This window comes from Bubalus kerabau, chromosome 14 (genome assembly GCF_029407905.1).
Source record: "Bubalus kerabau isolate K-KA32 ecotype Philippines breed swamp buffalo chromosome 14, PCC_UOA_SB_1v2, whole genome shotgun sequence".
Classification (NCBI taxonomy): Eukaryota; Metazoa; Chordata; class Mammalia; order Artiodactyla; family Bovidae; genus Bubalus; species Bubalus kerabau.
This window is the reverse complement of record NC_073637.1, coordinates 69406606-69431599: the sequence shown is the minus strand read 5'-3', so window position 1 is coordinate 69431599 and position 24994 is coordinate 69406606. Positions and strand designations below refer to the sequence as shown.

The 24994-nt window shown below is 39.4% G+C and overlaps 1 protein-coding gene across 1 annotated transcript in view; it reads left to right on the top strand.

Moving 5' to 3' along the window:
• Positions 1-24994, top strand: part of CPQ (carboxypeptidase Q) — a 572322-nt gene that overhangs the window by 370114 nt on the left and 177214 nt on the right. The window contains exon 5 of the mRNA XM_055546605.1: positions 13420-13531. Coding sequence (XP_055402580.1) covers positions 13420-13531 — 112 coding nt within the window. The remainder of the gene's footprint in view (positions 1-13419; positions 13532-24994) is intronic.

Here is a 24994-nt window from a genome sequence, read left to right as displayed (position 1 = left end):
TGCTTATATTTCTCTTTATCTTGCTCTAGTTCTGTATTCTATTAAAATACACTGATTGTGCTACCAAATTCGAGTTAAATTAATAAATACTTGTCTTCTTAGCATTTTGATTTTTCAGGAGAAAGAGTCCATCTTCCTCCCTCCCTCCTTCCTTTCTTTCCCCAAAGTATATGATTAACTATTCAAACCACATGGCTATAATCAACATTTAACTGATGAGAATATAACCTCATAACAAGTCAAAATACTTAGGGGATCATGGATGGCCTCATAAGAGTTGACATTAAGAGATCTAGGCCTACAATGTTATAATAATGTCCCAATATCCATTTATGGAGAAAGTGAACATTCTTTTATCACGATGTTACTTTAGTCTAATTAATTGCATTTTGGAGAGACAAAAGCTAAACTAGTCATTATTTTTTTGTGGCCTCTGATAAGTTTTGAAAATTACCTTGTATTCCCATTAGTTTCTTTTCTCGATAGGCACTCCTCATGGACTCTTGGTCCCTTGGGCCCATTTTTATTCCTTTCTGTCTAGCAGGTCTGCCTTTACCAAACATTATGACATTCAAGCTGCTCCTACTTCTTATCCTTGAAGGTCACTTTAAAAAGGACAGAGGACAAGTTTTTGGGTTGTGCAAAGCACAGCCATGCTTCAGGTTAACTTTGGACTTAGAAGAAATCACTTCCTGGCAATTCCTTTTGAGTTGTGATGCACAAACATATGGTTAACCCACTTTTTAGCTATTAGTGACTTTTGATTCTTGTGAGACTAAAATTGTCACTTCTCTTCTTCATGTAGATGTGTAATTTGCCCGTGAATATTGAAGTTGAGCTTCAATTTATTGTATTTTGAATGGAAAGAGAGAGTTTTTCAGTTTGGGTAAATATATGTAGTGTATACTTTTCCCTGGATCTCACAGCGTATATATTAGGTACAATGCTAGATAAGAGGTCTGCTGCTGCTAAGTCGCTTCAGTCGTGTCCGACTCTGTGTGACCCCATAGACGGCAGCCCACCAGGCTCCCCCGTCCCTGGGATTCTCCAGGCAAGAACACTGGAGTGGGTTGCCATTTCCTTCTCCAATGCATGAAAGTGAAAAGTGAAAGGGAAGTCACTCAGTCGTGTCCGGCCCTCAGCAACCCCATGGACCGCAGCTTACCAGGCTCCTCCGTCCATGGGATTTTCCAGGCAAGAGTACTGGAGTGGGGTGCCATTGCCTTCTCTGGATAAGAGGTCTATTCTGGGTTTTTTCCCTAGGACATGTAAACTGAAATTAAAAATAAGACAGAATCAGGATTAATGGGCAAAGTAATATTCTTTTGCCCAAGGATGCAAGAATATAAAATGCTTAATATTTTCAAAGTGTTTCTCCTAAAACAAAATCTACCAATGGAAATCTGGCTTCTTTCTGGAGTCTTAATACGGAGATTATTGACTCCTATGACCTGGCTGATAGAATGTGAGGTCAAGTATGATGAGAGGACTAAAAGATCAGGAAGGGCTACCCTTGAGCAGCAAGCCTATGGCTTGGCTCCTTGACACTCTGTCCTGAAGTTAAAAACTAGGTCATCAAAATGTTCTGAAAAGTCCTCTATTGGGAATTCCCCATTGGTTAGGACTCTGTGCCTCCACTGCAGGGGTCACAGGTTTGATCCCTGGTCAGGGAACTAAGATCCCACAGGCTGCATGATACAGCTAAAAAAAGAAAAAAAAAACAAAAACAAAAAAACGATGTCCTCTATCTGGGTAGCTATAACATGATTTGACGGTCTTTTGTTTAAGCTATACTTCATGCATCAAAATTAAGCTTGTCTTAAGTGCTGATGTCATAGGAAGCCATGGAGCCACCCCTGAGTTCAGTATCAAGTTTTAGGACTTGGGATGGTTGACTTCTGATTCTTTCTTACTACTGTGGTCCAAAGATACAGCAGGCAGGAGCCAACAGAATTACTTAGATGTTTGAGACAGAACTATTTTAGGTAGCTTTTCTTTAGCCGGGTAGTATTTCCAATGCCTCCTTCCCACTTCTGAGCTTGCCTAGTCTTAGCATCGTCCGTGAGGACATCTAGCTTGTGCACATCAGAACATGGAGAAACATCTTCTCTTAACTTTTGTCAGGTGAACCTCAGCAACCTGACACAGCCTGAGTTCACATCTTGATCTGGTTTACGTCTCTTTTCTTCCTCTGCCTTTCTCCAAGTTTCTTTGTCAACCTCTTCCCTTCTGATTGGGCTTCTCTGGTGGCTCAGCTGGTAAAGAATCTACCCGCAATGTGGGAGACCTGGGTTTGACCCCTGGGTTGAGAAAATCCTCTGGAGAAGGCAATGGCTACCCACTCCAGTATTCTGGCCTGGAGAATTCCATGGACTATATAGTCCATGGGGTTGCAAGGAGTCGGACATGACTGAGCAACTTTCACTTTTACACTTTCCCTTCTAATCTGTTCTCTACTTCATCTTCTGTTTTGTGCTAGTTATTCCTTTCCTCTCCCCCTCTCCTTCCTTCCTTAATTCTTTCCTTCCTTTCCCAGTCATCACAATTAAAGCAAGTAAAAATCCTTCATCCTCAGACTAAATTCCTTTCTGTTAAGGAAAAAGTACCCAGAAGTAAATGTGCATACTAATCCATGCTAACTGGTGGTAGAGAAGGAATTATTGTATAACCTTTCAGGGACTGTGCTTTTCAAAATGACAGTACTCATTTGAATAGGTAAATCTTGGCCTGTTATTTAGTTTTGTCTCGTGACTCAGAATTGGAAGTTTTATAGACTGAGCCTTTCAGCTGATCTTGCAGACCAGCTTCTGTAGAGATTGTTCAGAATATCAGAGAAGGTTCAGTAATTAAGAAAGTTTCCACAGTCAATAGACAAACAAGCATCAAAAACAGTACTCTAAGCTGCAAAGGCTTCTGGGATTTTAGAAACCATTAGGGGACAAGAAGAATCTTTTAGCTTATAAATCTAAATGACAAAAAAAAAAAAAGTTTCTTTAGGTAGGAAGCACCTTAGCCTCCGTTTTCTATAATGAAAGCGATGCTACCGCTATTAGCTTGTCTAAATCAAACCATGAACGCGTCTGTAGGATATCAAAGTACCACGGGCCTCTGTTCTTTCTATTTCTAGTCCTATATACCATGCCTAACAAAATTCTGGAACACAGTGGTCAGTGAATGGTTGTAAGAAGAGTGAAGTTTTGTCTGGGCACAGTAATAATATCATAGTTGGATTCAATCATAGGAAAGATGGTCATCGAGGTATAAGTTGCCTAAAGTCTCTGTCTCCCACTCCTCCCCTGAGAAGGTTCAAGTGCAATGTTGTAAGTCAGCTTTTCTACTCCTCCCATCCTCTGAAGTGAGGCAGCTTATCCTGTAGTTGCTTAGACCAAGGGAGAAGGCGTGCAGGAGCATAGTTCTTTCATTTAAAAGAATATCATCTCCAGTTGCAACCAGTCCTCACTTCTGGATAAAACTCAATCACTTCCGTTTAATCAGAATGATTTCCTTCCATAGATAGTCTCTGCTGTGCCCCATCTACAAATCAATGTTTAATCAATTTCAGCCATTTCTTCCAAATACACTGCAACCACATTTTCTAAATCTACTGGAGACTTGGTTTTTGTGAATCACAGATAAATTAGGCCCATCTTGGTTTTCCTCCAACATCAGCTCACAGAATTCAACTAGGAATAGGTATGATCTTCCTTTTCTGAGGCCAGTGTGAGGGCCCTGCACGAGTAAGGGGGTCCTGTAGGATGGAAAGAGCCCCTTTCAGAAGCAGCTCTGTGATGTGTGAGCATTTGGACAGATGGACCATTTTATTGTAAAAGAAGCATGTAACCCACAAGCTATCAGCACCCAAAAGCTTTACTAAACAAGGTTTGATGATAAGAAACCAAGTCAAGAGGAGATAAGATGTTTGCTGGGTTATTTCTGAACACCCAATGTGTCAGGAGCCCCATTCTATTCTGCAAACCACCTGGTCTGTTCATTGGGGAGGATATCTGTTCAAACATTGTCCCCTTTGTCTGTTCTAGGCAATAGCACAAAACATTCAGCAACTGCCCTCTGAAAGCCAAGTCTTTGTCTTTGATGGGAATTATGAAACAGGTTTCTTGAGAGGTGCCTACCCACCTGTGTTTAGATTCTAAATTTTGGAAAGATTGTGGCAGCCAGAGTAGCTGGGAGATGCTGAGGGAAAAGTCTGTTGAGGTTATGGAGACTTTTCAAAGCACAGTTTCCCACTCTAAAGTGGTTTGAATAAAACAAGAACTCTTGAAAACTGTCATAGACTTTGGACAAGATGGGACCTTGAAAGATTTTATTTCTTCCTTCTCTGTTAGCTTTACTACTATGACCTAAGAATGTGTCCTATTTTAGAAACCTTCCAAGGAATGGAGTTTTCCATAACCTTTTCCCTATTAGCTATTTTTTTTAACTTCTACAAAATCCTTCCATCAGAAAATTCTTGATTGTTTCTATGACCCTAAATGCTCACTGCTGCAGCCCAAATCTGTTCCTTTGCTCCATCTTCTGCTGCTCATATCTGCCACAGAGGGGGCCCATCACAGCTGAAGCCCATTATTAGATCACTTCTTGGCTTCTCCTTTAAGGCTAAGTAATGAGAAGGTTTTTCTTCTCTTTTTGTAGGTCATATTTTTCAACTGTTTAATGAATTTTGTTGTTGAAAATTTGATCGGGGATTTCCTATGTCTGGAAATGCATTAGTCCTTGAACTCTGTAGCCCTAATGTTCCTCCCTGCTAGCTCTTTAAATACACCAAATAAAATGAGACGAAGAGAATGAAGCAGCTGCAAACAAAACAAAACATCGCAAAACTAGAAAATAAAACCACCAGGTTTGTCACTCTGGCTTTTGATTGAGCAAAACATTTATAAAATGAAGCATGCTTCGGAGAGGTTAGCATCTCATTTATTGAAGATTGATCAACAAGAACTTGGTCAGGTTTAGATAAATGCTTATACAACTCACAGTTTAAAATGCAGACTGTGAAAATCTAGGCATGCCAAAATGGCAAGGATGAGACAGTACTGGCCCCCCTTTTTTTAAAAGGTAATTACATGGTTATTATTGTAAAGAAATATAAATACATATTTTAGCTTTTATTCTAATTTTTTTAATATAAATTTATTTATTTTAATTGGAGGCTAATTACTTTACAATATTGTATTGGTTTTGTCATACATCAACATGAATCTGCCACGGGTGTACACGTGTTCCCCATCCTGAACCCCTCTCCCACCTCCCTCCCCGTACCATCCCTCTGGGTCATCCCAGTGCACCAGCCCCAAGCATCCTGTATCATGCATCAAACCTGGACTGGTGATTCGTTTCATATTTGAAATTATACATGTTTCAATGCCATTCTCCCAAATCATCCCACCCTCTCCCTCTCCCACAGAGTCCAAAAGACTGTTCTATACATCTGTGTCTCTTTTGCTGTCTCGCATACAGGTTTATCGTTACCATCTTTCTAACTTCCATATATATGTGTTAGTACACTGTATTGGTGTTTTTCTTTCTGGCTTACTTCACTCTGTATAATAGTACTGGCCCTTTACTCATACAATTGGCTCTCTGGGTCTGCAGGTTCCACATTCACAGAAATCAACCAACTGCAGATCAAAACTATTTGGGGAAAAAAATTCTAAAAAGCCAAGCTTGAATTTACTGCAAGTTGGCAACTATTGGTATTTGCATAGCATTTATGTTGTACTAGGCATTGTAAGTCGGAGAAGGCAATGGCACCCCACTCCAGTACTCTTGCCTGGAAAATCCCATGGACGGAGGAGCCTGGTGGGCTGCAGTCCATGGGGTCGTGAAGAGTCGGACACGACTGAGCAACTTCCCTTTACTTTTCACTTTCCTGCATTGGAGAAGGAAATGGCAACCCACTCCAGTGTTCTTGCCTGGAGAATCCCAGGGACGGTGGAGCCTGGTGGGCTGCCGTCTATGGGGTCGCACAGAGTTGGACACGACTAAAGCAACTTAGCAGCAGCAGCAGCAGGCATTATAAGTAATCTAAAGATGATTTTAATGTATATGAGAGGTTGTGCATAAGTTATCTGCATGTACTATACCATTTTATATAAGAGACTTGAGCATCCATGGATTTTGGTATTTGCTGGGGGCCCTGAAACCAAAGGGAAAAAGTTGGTAGCTCAGTCATGTGCAACTCATTGCGATCCCATGGACTGTAGCTCCTCTGTCTGTAGAATTCTCCAGGCAAGAATAATGGAGTGGGTAGCCATTCCCTTCTCCAGGGGTTCTTCCCAACCCAGGGATCAAACTCAGGTCTCCTGAATTGCAAGTAGATTCTTTACCATCTGAGCCACCAGGAAGCCCAACAAGCTGAATTTAGAAAAAGTAGAGGAACCAGAGATCAAACTTCAAACATCTGCTGGATCATGGAAAAAGCAAGGCAATTCCAGAAAAAAAATCTACTTCTGCTTCATTGGCTATGCTAAAGCCTTTGACTGTGTGGATCACAACAAACTGTGGAAAATTCTTAAAGAGATGGGAATACCAGACCATCTTACCTGCCTCCTCAGAAACCTATATGCAGGTCAAGAAGCAACAGTTAGAACCGGACATGGAAAAACAGACTGGTTCAAAATTAGGAAAGGAGTATGTCAAGGATGTATATTGTCACCCTGCTTATTTAACTTTTATGCAGAGTACATCCTGTGAAATGCTGAGCTGGATTAAGCACAAACTGGAATCAAGATTGCCGGGAGAAATATCAATAACCTCAGATACGCAGGTGGCACCACCCTAATGGCAGAAAGCGAAGAGGAACTAAAGAGCCTCTTGATGAAGGTGAAAGAGGAGAGTGAAAAAGCTGGCTTAAAACTCAACATTCAAAAAACTAAGATCATGGCATACCATCCCTCCACTTTGTGGCAAATAGATGGGAAAACAATGGAAACAGTGACAGACTCTATTTTCTTGGGCTCCAAAATCACTGCAGATAGTGACAGAGCCATGAAATTAAAAGACACTTGCTCCTTGGAAAACAGGCTATGATAAACCTAGACAGGGTATTAAAAAACAGAGACATCACTTTGCCAACAGAGGTTCTTATAGTCAAAGCTATGGTTTTTCCAGTAGTCATGTATGAATGTGAGAGTTGGACCATAGTGAAGACTGAGTACTGAAGAACTGATGCTTTTGAATCAATTCAGAAGCTGGAGAAGACTCTTGAGAGTCCCTTGGACTGCAAAGAGATCAAACCAGTCAATCCTAAAGGAAATCAACACTGAATATTCATTGGAAGGGCTGATGCTAAAGCTGAAGCTCCAATATTTTGGCCACTTGATGGGAAAAGCAACTCATTGGAAAAGACCCTCATGCTGGGAAAGATTGAAGGTCGAAGGAGAAGGGGATGACAGAGGATGAGATGGTTGGATGCCATCACTGACTCAGTGAACATGAGTTTGAGTAAACTCTGGGCGATAGTGAAGGACAGGGAAGCCTGGGTTGCTGTAGTCCATGGGGTTGCAAAGAGTTGGACACAGCTGGGCAAATGGACAACAGCTGGAACCAAACACTCTGAATATACTGAGGGAGAGATGACTGTTATCTGCTGCATATCTGTAACTTTGGAGATCATTGAGTCATTATATTTCAATAGCTTTCAATATGCTACTAGATACAATAATCTTAGGTTTTACAATTACAGTTGATCTCTAGTTGACTTTTAGAAAGTAATGCAACCTTTTTTCATGCTTTAGTGACAAAATTATGATTGTAAGTAAATATAGACAGTTTCCATATTTTTCTTTGCAACAGCTGAAATGTAATGAGATAAATCTGACCTTTAATGTTTGTTTCAACTCACTTTAAAAACCATCTTTGATAACTCTTGCTATGGTTGAATATAGTAGACATGCCAAAGAACATGTATATGCAATCTAAAGGAAGATTAGAGTGTTACATGTCTTCTCAGTTTCAGAGATAGAACGCTACCAATGCCTTCGAAGTCCACTGTCTGCCCTCTCTGATGGTCTCTTCTTCTCTGCCTGAACCTCATCTGATATAAACATTCTCCTAAGTTTCATTTATTATGACTTTGCTTTTTCTTCACAATTTTATCATATTTTTTTATGCACTACAAAAGATTACTTAGAGACTTCCCTGGTGGCTCAGATGGTAAAGCGTCTGCCTACAATGCCAGAGACCTGGGTTTGATCCCTGGGTCAGGAAGATCTCCTGGAGAAGGAAATGGCAACCCACTCCAGTATTCTTGCCTGGAAAATCCCATGGACAGAGGAGCCTGGTAGGGTACAGTCCATGGGGTCGCAACGAGTCAGACATGACTGAGTGATTACTTAGCTCACTGAATTTTGCAATTTGTGTTAGGGAATCATACTCTTCTATTTCTTCTGCAGTTTATTTTGTTCTTTCTTTTCCTTTCATATTTCTGTTCTTGTGTTCATTTATAAATGTAGCTGCAGGTAATTTTAGCTCCTTTATAATATCCCACTGTATGCCTGTATCACAGTTTATTCATGTCACTGCTGTTGGACATTAGAGTTGGCTTCAGTTTGAGAGAAGGGTTCTGGAAGCAGGCGTATTTGCTACCTGCTTCCCAGCAGCACCAGTCGTCTTCTGCACCCCTGCGTCACAAGGTGGGCTCTCAGGGCTTCTGCCCTGCTCTCAGTTTTTCCTATCAGCACCCAAATGAATCTTGTGGAAAAGATCTGGAAAATGGGTACCTAGAGCCCTTATGTAGGAGGTTCCCAGGGGTTCTAAACTCTCATGTTAACTCACACTCACCCTTGAAGAATTTGTCAACATTTCATTGTCTTCATTCCTGCTCTTCTGCCTGTTACCTCTCCCTCTACTCTCTGCTAAAGGAAGACTGTATTCCACCACTCCTTGGATGAGCTCCTTATCCTCTGGAATTCAGTTCCTCTGACTGAATGACAATCTGAGACCTCTGATGGGCTTTTAAAAAGTTACGATTTTCGAGATTATCCAGATTTCTCATTATAGTGGGGGTAGAATTCTCCGAGGCTGTCTATGATTTAGGAGGAAGCAGACTGATTTTTCTTCCTCTTCTTGCCACCACCATTCTCTATCCCCTTTCTCTGCCTGATTTTTCTTTGTAGTACTTGAAACTATCATTATGTATTGCCCATCTCCCTCATGAGCACGTAAATTCCATTAAGGCAGAATATTTGTTTTATCCATGTCTATGTGCAAGGAGATGCAACCAGTCCATTCTGAAGGAGATCAGCCCTGGGATTTCTTTGGAAGGAATGATGCTAAAGCTGAAACTCCAGTACTTTGGCCCCCTCATGGGAAGAGTTGACTCATTGGAAAAGACTCTGATGCTGGGAGGGATTGGGGGCAGGAGGAGAAGGGGACGACAGAGGATGAGATGGCTGGATGGCATCACTGACTCGATGGACGTGAGTCTGAGTGAACTCCGGGAGTTGGTGATGGACAGGGAGGCCTGGCGTGCTGCGATTCATGGGGTCGCAAAGAGTCGGACACGAATGAGCGACTGATCTGATCTGATCTGATGTCTCTGGCTCTTAATAGACACTCAATTAAAACTGTTGAATAAGTGCAGGCAGGAAAGCCCAAAGAGCAGGACATTTTCTCCAGTATTTTGCATCTTCCTGTTTTAATAAGAATATACTTCCTCTGAAGTTGCTCTCTCCCTTGTTCTGCCATGTTTTTCATATGTTCCATTCCAACTTTATTCTTATTCATCTTTTAATCAAGCAAATCTGTTTGCCTTCAGTATCTCCATATGCCCTAATAACAGAGAAGTGGGGACCTGTCCCTGGGCTGCTATCTGTCTACCCCTGATTTACTGTGTCTTTGCTCCGAGACCCACAGCTGGCCTGCAAGTGTTTCTGCGCCACTGCCAGTCTAATTCTTCATCCTGGCAGGCTGTCATCCAGGGTATCTCTGCCCTGCTGCAGAAGGCCCTCCCTGCTCCCACCCTAAGGCCGATTCTTTGGTGGTCAGGACTAATGTGTGCCTCACAAATAGCAAACTCTGTATTTCAGAGCATTGCGGTTCCCATCCTGCCCTCATGTTTGTTTTGTTGTGGCCGCTCTTGGCTCCTGCTGATGGTTTTAATCATTTTTACTCATCACTGCATTTAGAAGAGATGGCGGTAAGAAGGAGGTTGGAGGGCGGGGAACTGGTCAGTGCTCTGCTTGCCTCGGTAAGCAGCGCACAAGAGGGGTAGATGGGTGGACGCCCCACTTCTCTGTTGGTTCTAGGCCATGTTATTGCTTGAGGGGCTCCACTTCTGGCAACAGAACCAGTGCATTCTCCCATCTTTTACAAAGTGATCCTTTTTCATAAATCTGGAGTTTACTGTGTCTCAGAGTTGTGTGTTTTTGTTTTGTTTGCTTAAATCAGATCCAAATATGTTACAGCTGATATTCATTTCTGCCTGGCCCTGGCACAAGATAGTGACTTTGTTATGTTTTACTGGGCTATCCTTTGTGAGGCTGCATCATGGAATGCTAAGCAGACACCACGTTGAGACCGCCTGCACTATTTACCAGGTGTAGGTCGAAGCTTTTATGATGAGGAAAATTCAAGTTTGTTAAATGTGTCACTGAATTTGAAGTAGTTTTTTGTCATCACCTAGTTTTTGAATCAGTTAATATTAAAATTACTGTCTCTTGGTGATCCCCAGTATATTCTTTTCTGTAAGAAAAAAAAAAGTTATACAAACTCTCATAATCCAAATGGATTGTAATCATTCTTCCATATCACTATGCCAAAGTCCTTATCCTGTGAGATAACATTTACTTCCCTATCATTCAAAACCACTTCCATCTTTGAACTATTAGTTTAAGTAATAATTCTGGATTGGAGAACAGAGATAGTTCAGAAAACAGAAAGAAGTATGATTGTAAAGACAACGTCAGTTATTCCAAACTCTGAAGGTTAAAACAATAGCTGCCTTGATTTACTGACTCATGTATTATCTGAGAAAAAGTTGATTAAAACAGATTTTGACACTTTTTATCCACTGGAACTTGAACTTCATTGGGAAATGGTTCTGAGGGGGTAAGCATGTTGACTAATTGGCTTGTTCATCCCACATGGGATTATACCACTTTCTGAACCAGAATGTCCTGCTATTGCAACATGTTTGTTCTTATTCTTTTTTTCTTCCTTAAAGCAATCCATTTGGGCTCATTACACGACCATTTGTTAGGCTGGGGCATTGTACTTGTTTGTGACTACAGAGGAGTCATGGGAAGTCAGGACTGTCTGTATACACAGAGTCAATGCGAGATCCTGCAGCTGCTCAGGGGAGACGGCCGTGCTATGGGTCGCTCTGACGTCTGAAACCCCAAATCGTGCTTTCCCAAAGTCCTGGGGCGCTTTCATGTTGATCGTCAAGAAGATTTGTTCAAGTTTGGTTTGCTTATTTACTGTATGCTATTCATAGGATCAGACTGTTGAACTTGGTTTTTTAAGCTTTTTATTGAAGTGTAATATTCTCAGTATTGAAGTGTAGAATTCTCAAGCTGGAATTAAGATTGCTGGGAAAAATGTCCACAGCCTCAGATATGTAGATGATACCACTCTAATGGCAAAAAGCAAAGAGGAACTGAAGAGCCTCTTGATGAGGGTGAAAGAGGAGAATGAAAAACTGACTTAAAACTCAGCATTCAAAAAACTAAGATCATGGCATCCAGTCCCATCACTTCATGGCAAACAGAAGGGGGAAAATGTGAAAACTGACAGATTTTATTTTATTACGCTCCACAATCACCAGAGACAGTGACTGCAGTCATGAATTTAAAGGTTCTTGCTCCTTGGAAGAAAAGCTATGACAAACCTAGACAGTGTATTAAAAAGCAGAGACATCATTTTGTTGACAAAGGTCCATATGGTCAAAGCTATGGTTTTTCCAAAGCTATGGTGTTTTTTTTGTTGTTGTTTTTTGTTTTTTTTTTCTGGTGGTTTTTCCACTGAAGCATCAATTCTTCAGTGCTCAGCTTTCTTTACAGTCCAACTCTTACATCCATACATGACTACTGGAAAAACCATAGCCTTGACTAGACGGATTTGACTAGATATGGTTGACTAGACTAGTCAACCACAGACTTGACTAGTATTTATACTCACACTCAATGTATGAGAGTTCCAGTTATTCTACCTCCTCACTAATATTTTCTATCTTTTTCATTTTAGCTATTCCAGTGGATATGTATTGTGGTTTACCATATATTTCCTTGTTGATAATGAACCTGAGTGACTTTCATTGGTGATTTGTGTATCTGTCTTTGAGAATTGTCTGTTCAAGTTTTTTTTCCCATTTTTCTGTCATTTCACTCTCCTTTTTGTTACTGTTTCATAGGGGTTCTTTATATAATCAAAATATGGGACTTTGTTGAAAATATGTTTTATAAATATTTTCTCCTCTGTGGGTTGCCTTTTCACTCTTGTAATAGAATCTTTTGATGAACAAATATTCCTAATATTTTTAAAGTCCAGTTTATTATTTTTTCATTTTATAGTTTGCACTTTTCTTATCCACTTTAAAAAATCTTTGCATACTCTAACTTGACAAAACTATTCTCTGCTTTCCTCCAACATTTTTATTTAAATTTGTAATTCAGCTGACTTGATATTCATATATTGTATAATCCAGAGAGCAATATATAATTTCCATGTAGATATCCTATTAGCCCAGCATCATTTTACTTGGTTTTTAACTTGTTTAAAATATATCTATGAAATTTAGTTTTACTGAGATATTTTTATATTTTCCTAGAGATACTTATTAATGATACTCAAAAAAATAATTAAAGTCTATGATGGTGTAAAATTTATAATATAATCTATACATTTATTTAGCATGTAAATTGAGATATTTCTTAAAAGTTATTCTGTTTAATTAGACTCTCGTTTGTAATACCAGCATATTTATTCAACACTAGAGTGATTTATAATGCACAAATACAATAATTAAAAACAAATTAATTGTTCTCGCTTTTTCATTTAAATTCAATTCAACACATGTTTATTATTTGTCTGCTAGAATTTGGGACAGCTGAGAATATGGTTGAGGTTGTGAGCTCTATCTGCATGTCATTTAGGTTTCAAGCCATATAATAAAGTTGTCAAACATCCGTCAATAATAAATAATTCTTCTTTAGTATTCAATATTATATTAATAGAGGTACAAGATGAGAAGTTTTATTCCTATTAAGATGACCTTATACCCCTTATGTAATGCCTCTATACCAAGTTTTCCATTAGCAATGACACAGTTCTTTTAAGAAGTAAAAATAGAAAAGAAAATATAAAACTTCTTTTCTGTATTTGGAACGCCTGCGAATGCTTCTTCTTTGATGTCATTTCTCCTTGGTTTTTATTTTTTTCTCTTTTTATTATTTGTTCTAGGTTGTACTGGTCAGTGGACATCTGGACAGCTGGGATGTCGGGCAGGGTGCCATGGATGATGGTGGTGGAGCCTTTATATCATGGGAAGCCCTCTCGCTTATTAAAGATCTTGGTAAATATTTAGAAAGTAGTTAACCAATGTGTGAGGTTGTCAGTGGTGATGTTTAACTCAACACACAAAATGCTCAGCAGATTAGTTGCTGTGGAATGTTCAAAGATTCTCCTGAGGTCTGTGTGTTTTTTGTCAGTTGATTCCCAGAAAAGAGCTAATTTGTCCCCATAAAGAAAGCAATTTTTATTCAAGTGTCCACCAGACAGCCAAAGTATCAAATATAATCAGCCACTGGGGAAAATGAACAAGCTAATAAAACTGTAGCAAATGCAACCGCATCAGCTAGAGACTGTGTAAGGAAACCATAAACAAGTGGAAAGAAAAATCAGTAGCTCCCCCACTTCCTTTCCTTGTTTAGACATCACCAAGCTGCTCGGATAGCTTTGTTGCACGCATCTTTCCATATCCGGAGTCAAGGAGAGCAAAGTAGGCCTGGAGGAATGATTCTTTTCGCCACAGTGGGGAATCCAGGATGAAAAACTGGACCTTGCAGGTTAACCTAGACGTGGGGGAAGATGGATAGGCATATAAAGCAAGAACTAATTGTGAAAACAGTTTATCTTGATGACCATATTTGCAAACAGAAAACATACATTTCCTCTTTGTGGGCTGGTCAAGAGGTGGATTTTGAGTGATGTTAGAAATAATCGAACAATCTGAAATGAGAGTTCTATATTTGAATCAGACCAGTGGCGGTTTGGAAAATGCCTCATCAACAGAATGTTTCCATTGTGACTGTGGAGTTTCAAATGTCATAGAGATCAGAGCACTCCCTTTGGTGAAGGCATCCCATTGCTTACTTAAATACCATGTGTTTAAACCTAAGCTTTGCCTCTGACTTTTAATGAACCCTTCTAACCCTAAATCAGCTCTTTAAATGATTTTTTATCTTTTGTTTTTTGGACTGGAGCTCTGGTTGTTGTTTTTTTTTTTAATTAACTGATTTATTTTAATTGGAGGATAATTATCTTATAATATTGTGATGGTTTTTGCCATACATCAACATGAATTGGCCACAGGTATACAATTGTTCATCTTAACAATAGACTACTGAAATTGTCTTGATTGGGGCAAATCTTTAGTGTATACTTTTTTTTTTTTAAACTTTACATAATTGTATTAGTTTTGCCAAATATCAAAATGAATCCGCCACAGGTATACATGTGTTCCCCATCCTGAACCCTCCTCCCTCCTCCCTCCCCATACCATCCCTCTGGGTCGTCCCAGTGCACTAGCCCCAAGCATCCAATATCGTGCATCGAACCTGGACTGGAAACTCGTTTCATACATGATATTTTACATGTTTCAATGCCATTCTCCCAAATCTTCCCACCCTCTCCCTCTCCCACAGAGTCCATAAGACTGTTCTATACATCAGTGTCTCTTTTGCTGTCTCGTACACAGGGTTATTGTTACCATCTTTCTAAATTCCATATATATGCGTTAGTATACTATATTGGTGTTTTTCTTTCTGCCTTACTTCACTCTGTATAATAGGCTCCAGTTTCATCCACCTCATTAGAACTGATTCAAATGTATTCTTTTTAATGGCTGAGTAATACTCCATTGTGTATATGTACCATAGCTTTCTTATCCATTCATCTGCTGATGGGCATCTAGGTTGCTTCCATGTCCTGGCTATTATAAACAGTGCTGCGATGAACATTGGGGTACACGTGTCTCTTTCCCTTCTGGTTTCCTCAGTGTGTATGCCCAGCAGTATGTCTTACTTGTGTTTTAAAAATGGAAAAATGGAAAAGTGTACAATTTCTTTACTTCTAAATAGACCAGTGTCTCGCAACCCTGGCATTATTGCTATTTGGGGCCAGATAATTGCTTTTTCAAAATATTTAAATATAGTTTATTTACAATGTTGTGCCCATCTCTGGTGTACAGCAAAGTGACTCTGTTATACATATATATGCATTCTTCTTTTGTATTCTTTTCCAATATGGTTTAATCACAGGTTTATAGGGCCTTATTTTTTATGCATTCTGAATTCAGTAGTTTGCTCTGCTGTGAGGTCTGTCCTGTGCATTTTAGGGTGTTCAGCCTCATCCCTACTAGATGCCAGTCGCACAAGTCCCCCTGTCCCCAAGTTGTGACAGTGAAAAATGTCTCCAGACATTGCCAAATGTCCCCTGGTGGGTTGTGGGGGGACAGGGTGGCATGTAAAATTGCTCTGCTAAAATAGGCTAATTAAAGAACTGTAGGACACCTGAATACAAGGTCATTTTTTAAAAAAATGAACTAATTAGTAACTTTATATTGTTTATACTTTAAGCATCATTACCATACTGAGCACCTACTATATGAAACCATTCTGTGAAAACTGAGCATACTACATACTCTGTTCTTAAGACCCTTAAAATATAATTGAAGACATTCATATGCACCAACACACATAGTTATAAAGATATAATATCAAGTCTGCTTTTAGACTTGGGTAATGTTGGAAGGATAAATTGTCCAGCAAATAAAAACAGAAACACTCATTCCTTCAGAGAAGATCTGGGAAACTCCACATGTGAATTCATTCCTCTTCTTCCTTTAAAAAAATATACCCTTGGCTATCTGCCCTTAATTTTATTCTAGAATGAAGTGGGTTTGAGAGATGAGGCAGGCAACTATCAAAAATTTTCCTCTCCATGGGGCACAGATATTTATTTTGGAAGTTAATTTTAATTCAATGTGTTCCAACCAGCTTGACTGGAGGCACAATGGCAGTGTAAAAAGAGAACTAGACCCATCTCAATTAGATTTTTAGGTCACTCTGTGCCACAAACTACTTTTTTGGCCTGGGGCAGGTCATTTGAACTCTCTGGATTTGTTTTCTTCATCTCTCTTCAACTGTCAGCTTCCAGAGTATCTCACCTGCTCTTGTTGTTGTGCAGTCACTCAGTCATGTCATACTCTTTGTGACTCCATGGACTGCAGCAACCAGTCTTTCCTTGTCCTTCACAATCTCCCAAAGTTTGCTCAGATTCATGTCCATTGAGTCAGTGATGCCATCCAACCCCACCATATGCTCTGTCTCTCCCTTCCCTTTCTTCCCTCAATCTTTCCCAGCATCAGGATCTTTTCCAGTGAATCGACTTCCCATCAGGTGGCCAAAGTACTGAAGCTTCAGCATTTGTCCTCACAATGAATATTCAGGGTTGATTTCCGATAGGATTGACTGGTTTAATCTTGCTGTCCAAGGGACTCTCAAGAGTCTTCTCCAGCACCACATTTCAAAATCATCAGTTCTTCAGCGCTCAGCCTTCTTTATGGTCCAACTCTTACATTCGTACATGACCACTGGAAATGCTATAGCTTTGACTATATGGACCTTCATCAGCAAAGTGATGTCTCTGCTTTTTAATATGCTGTCTAGGTTTGTCATAGCTTTTCTTCCAAAGAGCAAGCATCTTTTAATTTCATGGCCACAATCACCGTCAACAAGAAAATAAAGGCTGCAACTGTTTCCATTTTTCCCCATCTATTTGCCATGAAGTGATGGGACCAGATGCTATGATATTAATTTTTTTTAATGTTTAATTTTAAGCCAGGTTTTTCACTCTCCTTTTTCACCTTCATCAAGAGGCTCGTCAGTTCCTCTTCACTTTCTGCCATTAGACTGTTATTATCTGCATATCTGAGATTTTGGTATTTCTCCCTGCATTCTTGATTCCAGCTTGTGATTCATCCAGCCCAGCATTTTGCATGATGTACTCTGCATATAAATTAAATAAGCAAGGTGACAGTATATAGCCTTGATGTACCCCTTTCCTAATTTTAAACCAGTCCATTGTTTCATGGTGGATTCTAACAGTTGCTTCTTGACCTGCATACAGACTCCTCAGGAGGCAGATAAGGTGGTCTGGTATTTTCTTCTGTTTAAGAATTTTGCACAATTTGTTGCGAGCCACACAGTCAAAGGCTTTAGCATAGTCAGTGAAGCAGAATTAGATGTTTTTCTGGAATTCTCTTGTTTTTTCTATGATCCAGCAGATGTTTACAATTTGATCTCTGGTTCCTCTGTCTTTTCTAAATCCAGCTTGTACATATGCAAGTTCTCAGTTCATGTACTGTTAAAGCCTAGCTTGAAGGATTTTGAGCATTACCTTGCTAGCATGTGAAATTAGCACAATTTTATGGTAGTTTGGACATTCTTTGGCATTGCCCTTTTGGGATTGGAATGAAAACTGACCTTTTCCTATGATCACTGCTGAGTTTTCCAAATTTCCTGGCATAGTGAGTGAAGCCTTTTCAGAGCAGCATCATCTTTTAGGATTTGAAACAGTCCAGCTAGAATTCCATCACCTCCACTAGCTTTGTTTGTAGTAATACTTTCTAATGCTCACTTGACCTCACATACCAGGATGTCTGACTAGGTGAGTGACCACATCATCATGGTTATCTGGGTCATTAAGACCTTTTTTGTATAGTTCTTCTGTGTATTCTTGCCACCTCTTCTTAATCTCTTCTGCTTCTGTTAGGTCCATACCATTCCTGTCCTTTATTGTGCCCATCTTTGCATGAAATGTTTCCTTGGTATGTCTAATTTTCTTGAAGAGATCTCTAGTCTTTCCCATTCTGTTGTTTTCCTCTATCTCTTTGCATTGTTCACTTAAAAGGCTTTCTTCTCTCTCCTTGCTATTCTTTGGAACTCTGAATTCAGTTGGATATATCTTTCTCTTTCTCCTTTGCCTTTTGCTTCCCTCCTTTGCTCAGCTATTTGTAAGGCCACCTCAGACAACAATTTTGCCTTCTTGCTTTTCTCTTTCTTTGAAATGATTTTGGTCACTGCCCCTGTACAATGTTATGAACCTCCATCCATGGTTCTTCAGGCACTCCATCAGATCTAATTTTTTGAACCTGTCACTTCCACTGTATAATTATAAGGGATTTGATTTTGGTCATACCTGAATGGCCTAGTGGTTTTCCCTACTTTCTTTAAGTCTGAATTTTGCAGTAAGGAGCTCATGCTCTGAGCCACAGTCAGCTCCAGGTTTTGTTTTTGCTGACTGTATAGAGCTTCTCCGTCTTCAGCTGCAAAGAATATAATCAATCTGATTTTGGTATTGACCATCTTATAATGTTCATGTGTAGAGTCATCCCTTGTGTAGTTGGAAGAAGGTGTTTGCTACAACAGTGTGTTCTTTTGGCAAAACTCTGTTAGCCTTTGTCCTACTTCATTTTGTACTCCAAAACCAAACTTGCTTGGTACTCCAGATATCTCATGACTTCCTACTTTTGCATTGCCGTCCGCTATGATGAAAAGGACATCTTTTTTTGGTGTTAGTTGTAGAAGGTCTTGTAGGTCTTCATAGAACTGTTCAACTTCAGCTTCTTTGGAATCAGTGGTCGGGGCATAGACTTGGATTACTGTATATTGAATAGTTTGCCTTGGAAGTGAACCAGATCATACTATTGTTTTTGAGATTGCACCCAAGTACTGCATTTCAGAGTCTTTTGTTGAGTCTGAGGGCTATTCCATTTCTTCTAAGGGATTCTTGCCCACAGTAGTAGACATAATGGTCATCTGAATTAAATTTGCCCATTCCTATCCATTTTAGTTCACTGATTACTAAAATGTCGATGTTTACTCTTGCCATCTCCTATTTGTATCTTTTGTAGGCTTTGAATCTTACTTCTTTCATCATGGGACCCTGAATCACTGTTAATTGAGTTGAATTCAGTTGCATGAATAAATGTATGCAATGGTGAATTGAGTTATCTTTCTCCAGCTTTGAAACTACACTGACTTTATTTGCTTTTGAAAGTAGTAGTAAGTCTCCTTCAATTCAGGACTTAACTCTCCTATAGATTTCTGAAAACCTATGTAAACATATGAATACAACTCTTAAAGAGTAACATTTCTTTTGAGTGGGTGTTAAGAGACAGCATGCTATACTGTTAAAACAGCACTATGGAGCCAGTCTGCCTGGGTTCAAATCCCATTTCAGCAACTCACTAACATGTGGCCTTCAGTAAGTTACTTTCCCTTTCCGTGCTTATTTTCTTATCTGTGAAATGGAAATAATAATAGTTCCTATCTCACAAGGTTGCTCTGAAAATTAAGTAATCTATTTATATAATGAACTTAAAACAGAGCCTAACCCATCCCCAAAACTCAATAAATTAACTTTTATTATTTAATAAGCATGATCTAATAGTACTGTATTTTTTACTTAAAGGATTTTTTTTTTTTTTTGTCTTTAACCTCTCATCTGCTTAGTGATTACTTTGCCTCCTAACTTAATATGTTAATTGTAACTCTAGGGCCAGATGCTATGATATCCCTAAATATCCTTTTCGTTTACTGTTAAAGTCACCATCCATTGTATTACGGAAATCCATTGACCCCTGCACTATTTTCCACTTTCATGCTAAATTTTCAAGAGTCTAAATTTCTCCTGGTCACTTCCTGCTTCCACTTCCTGCTTAAGTTGAATGCCCAGAATCCACAGTACATCTCATATTCTGCAATTGCATCTACTGAGTCTTACTCTTTAATTTTAAAATTAAAATTAGACTGTGGATTTCTGTTTGTAGATTACCTATGTGTTTTAATATGAATAACTAGGTCCAACATGTGACTGATGCCTTCTAGATGAAAATTACTGATTTACTTGAACAAGAGCTAGCACTTTGGGCTAGAGGCCAAGAAATGGGTTCATAATTATGTTACTTAATTACATTGAGTCCAGGCTATTTAGTTGGTGAAATATGAAAGCTCTATGGCAATCTGTTTTTCCAAGAAAAGTGAGACTTCTTTTGGCTGCTGTCCCTTGGACAATATGTCATGCAGAATGCATGTCAGAGTCCCTCAGTGGGGCTTGTTAATTTGAAGTGTTGGTCTAGTGGGACTTTCTGATATTTAGGCATATTGTTCTAAGATTCATTCTTCATGTCTCTTCTTTATTCTCTTCTCTCACTACTTTTATAGATTCACTCTTTTGCCCAAGCCATCAGCTAAAACCAGATTCAATTAATCTAACAGAAGAGATATTTGTACTTTGCAAATGTAATCAGTCATTTCTGAGTAACTGTCAACAGAAGGCTATTTGCTGTGAAATGCTATTGAATACTTTTTTGTGTTTGTGGTTTACTGGACTTGAAACTCAATGTTTATTTGAAATGTCATTTCCTGGAATGTTCTGGTGTCAGTGGACAAAGCCTATGGCCAAAGAAGTTATGCTTCAAAATGTTCATTTGGCACTTGAATAATAGACCACCATCCATCCCCAAATTCTTCCAACTTTACCATTTTCCATTAAGTTAGAATTTTTAATTTTCAGGCCTAAACAAAGAGAAAAAATAGTTTACAGTACTACCTGGTTGTTGAAATGTTGGATATATGTGAAACATCTTTTTAGATAAATTTTAACGTGAGCATCTTGACTGTAATTTTTATAGAGTTTGAAGTCTGTGTGTTAGAAAATATTTTATTCATATTTCATTGAGTCAACAAATATTTACTACACTGATTGAATGTCAGTGTGCCCGATACCTTGCAACAAAGAGGAATGAGACACAATCCTTGAAGTCTTTGAAGTAAGAGAGACATTTAGTTTAAAAATTGCAATGAAATTGTTATAAACCCTTTAATTGAAATATGTGTGAATTACTTCAGGCAGCTGGTAAAGAGAGGGACCAGCATGGCTTGTCTGGGTCAAGGCATCTTCACAAAGGTGATATTTGAGGTTTCTTTTATAAAGATAAATAGAAATTCTTGAAGCAAAGGGGGCACAATGAAGGATTCCCAGCAGATTATAGAGCTTCCAGTGCTGTGCATCATTAAAAATGAGGAGAAAACTGTTGATAGTTAACAGTCATGGGACTGTGGGGAAAAGGGAAGATTTGCAGAATTGCAAGAGGTGCTCTTTTTACCTCCTATACATATATACCATTAGATTTTTTAGTAGTAAAGTTGTGTTACTTTATTAAGGAAAAAACCCTCAAAATTAAAAAAAAAAATTTATTGGTATTGCCATCACTATAAATAGTCTGCTAACAGGAACTACAGAGCAGAGGTATGAAGTAGGAAGACTCACACGTAGGTCACCAAGCCTTTCAGGCCCAGAAGTATACACAGCCAAGTGCATGCCAAGGCTTTGGTGTAGATAGAACTTTATGGAATCATTTCTAATGCAGCGGCTTGCCTCTTAGAGGTGGGGACCCATCCAGGAAAAGGGTTTTCTTCTCCCAGGCCCTGGTCAAGCCTCCCTTGGAAAAGCCTCAGGAAGTTCAATCCAGAATATCTGAGTTAGGGATATGAAAATCTTCCAAGAGAGGGACACCTGAAGGGTAGAGCCAGTGACAGAGAAAGCCTGAGGCCAGCTCAGGACTAGCCCACATCTAGAAAGAAGAGCCCATTGGAAAGAATCTTCTCTTATGGTCAAATAAGTTTGGGAAACTCCCTCTTGGTAATTTCATTATTCATTAAAACACATTTGTTGGGAGAGTCTTCCATGACTCCAGTGTGCTTTGGAAGCGTTGCTCTGGGCCATTACCAGTGTTGGCAGAAGTGAGGAAGAATCCAAGAACGCTTGCTGAGGCACCGAGCATGGAACTGAGTACAAATGGCCGTGGATTTATCTTCATTCTCGATTTTGTGGGTTGTCTTTGGGCTCTTGCATCTGCCAGAATATTGACAAGATATAACCATGTAATGGTTCCTGAATTGGCATGGGAGAGATTATTCTTTTATTATGTCTTGAAGAGCATTTGTACCCACCCAAGTGCAAATTTAACCCAATATATAACTTTATTTCTGTACTATCTGAGCCTGTTTTATTAAGATGAATGTAGTATTATTAGAAATGCTTGACATATGCTGAAGGCTCTCTCTGCCAGGTTTTTCTGTGGCCCCAAGTACATTAGAATTTGGTAGGATTTTTTTTTCTAGGAGGAATTTTTATCTTAAAACATTTCACAAACTTCCCTCCTCCCATTTTAGATGCTATTCCTCTGCAGTTACTTTGTGAACACAATTATTTAGGAAACTTACAGCCCTGGGAAAGATTTCCTATTATACCTCAATCCCTTTAGGAAATAATATCTCTGCTTCTGGAACTCTTCAAGAAATTAACTTGGAAAAAAATTAACTTAGAAAAAATGTTTTCCCCAACATTACACTTTATTAATTTTAATTTTAATGTATAGATGTTTGTTTGCCTTTTTTTTTCTGAACAAACTTTGGCCTTGATATTTTATGATTCTATTTAGAGATGCAAATACCTAGAACAATGGAAGAAGTAAAAGCTGTGATTTGCTTGCTTTTTCTCTTTTTTTTCTAAAATCTAAAAGTAGATTTACAGTAAGTGGACATATATGGCTCATTCTCATGATCTTTAGAGGATGGTACTCTCATTTTCATTCAGCTGGTTATTTCCTCTAGTGGCAGGTTATGTAATGTCTGGCTTTACCTTAACACTTGTGGCGGATACATATTTTTGCAGCTGGGAATTGCTGAGAACTTTTCTTAAGGTTTGAACACATTGATAAGTCTCAGTAAAATACTTTGCATCTTTATATCTCATTCAGATAACATAGACATTTCCACTGGTGTGTATAAAGAGACATAAACTGTGTAGATTGACCTTCCAAATGTGTCATGAGATAAAGTAAGATTTATTAAAAATGAATCACTTAGAAGGTGTCCTACCTTTTAGTTTAGATGTGATAGGAGAGACTCTGTAGTTCTTTTCAAGCCTTAGACTACATTAATATTGCTGTTATTATTTTATCAGTTCGCTAAAATATACCATTTCTTTATAAAAATAGACAAGACCTTGGCCCAGTGGCATTCAGCATCATGACTAATTCCTCACTGTCTGACAGAATCTGGAGGGGTGGCAGATGAATGCTGTGAGAGGAAGGGTCTCGGGGGGCCCCTCTGTCTGGAGCATACTCAGCTTCTTCTCCCACATCTAATTTGATTTGGCCTGTATGCCTAAGAAAGCTAAGAAATGTGGTGTTGGTAAAGGAAATGGAAGCTTTAAAAGTTGCTGCTATTTATCCTGGAGAAGAACAGCTATGGAAAAACTTAATAATGGTATCCTTAGTGGATACCATTTCTTCCCACTCAAGAATGGGATCCATATAAGCCCAGGGCCGGGCTGTCTCAAAAATGGAGGCTACCTCATTAAAACAGTATCATCACAGTGTTGCATAACTTGGCTCACAAGGAGATCTCCTCCTTTGGTAATAAATGTTGAACACCCACTTCATGGTCAACAAATAAAAGGGATAGGACACAGATCCTTCCAGCAAAGAGATCACAGTCAGGAACTGGTAGCTTCACATGGACAGAGATTTGAGCCAAGCCTTGAGTGGGTGGGAGACAGGAGAAGAAAAGACAAAATTAGAGCTCAGGAGAGTCCATGGTTTTGAGGAGTGGAGGGCGCTTTTGTAAATCTAGAGCAAATGTGAGTGAGGAGTGGTGGGAAATTAGGGTCAGTTTGTAAAAAGACATTGGACACAAAGCTCAACTTTGGAGTTGGTGTTCTAGGCAGTAGGAGCCGTTGAAGGTTTTAAGCATGGGATTGACTTCTTCTAAAGATACTGGGTAGGCTGTCCTTTTAACTTATAGGGAAGTGGGATGAATAGAATGGAGACACAGGAAAGTAGAGTGGGGGAGATTCCAGCTATACAGAGCCTGGAAAACCAGAGTTTGGGAGTTACTAAGCAAATTGTATTTGCCATGTAGCTGACAAGCCAGCTTCTACCTCTCTATGCTAAATATACCAAAGAGGAAGTGCTGGGGTTTCCAAGGATGCTGTGTTCTTTGCCTGCACACTTCTCTGCATCATGCTTAATGCTGCATTTTGTGAAAGCTGAGATCTACTGAGCTTAGAATGAATTCCGTTCCAGTAAGTGTGCCTAGCTAGCATATTAAGAGACATTACTTTGCCAACAAAGGTCCCTCTAGTCAAGGCTATGGTTTTTCCAGTGGTCGTGTATGGATGTGAGAGTTGGACTGTGAAGAAAGCTGAGTGCCGAAGAATTGATGCTTTTGAACTGTGGTGTTGGAGAAGATTCTTGAGAGTCCCATGCACTGCAAGGAGATCCAACCAGTCCATTCTAAAGGAGATCAGTCCTGGGTGTTCTTTGGAAGGAATGATGCTAAAACTGAAACTCCAGTACTTTGGCTACCTCATGTGAAGAGTTGACTCATTGGAAAAGACCCTGATGCTGGGAGGGATTGGGGGCAGGAGGAAAAGGGGACGACATAGGATGAGATGGCAGGATGGCATCACCGACTCGATGGACATGAGTTTGAGTGAACTCCTGGAGTTGGTGATGGACAGGGAGGCCTGGCGTGCTGCGATTCATGGGGTCACAAAGAGTCAGACACGACTGAGCGACTGAACTGAACTGAACTGAAGCGTGCCTAAAAACAGAAGTCTGCAGACCAAGAAACAAGGAAATATATTATGAACATCTGCTTGGAGCTTTATGATTAACTGGGTT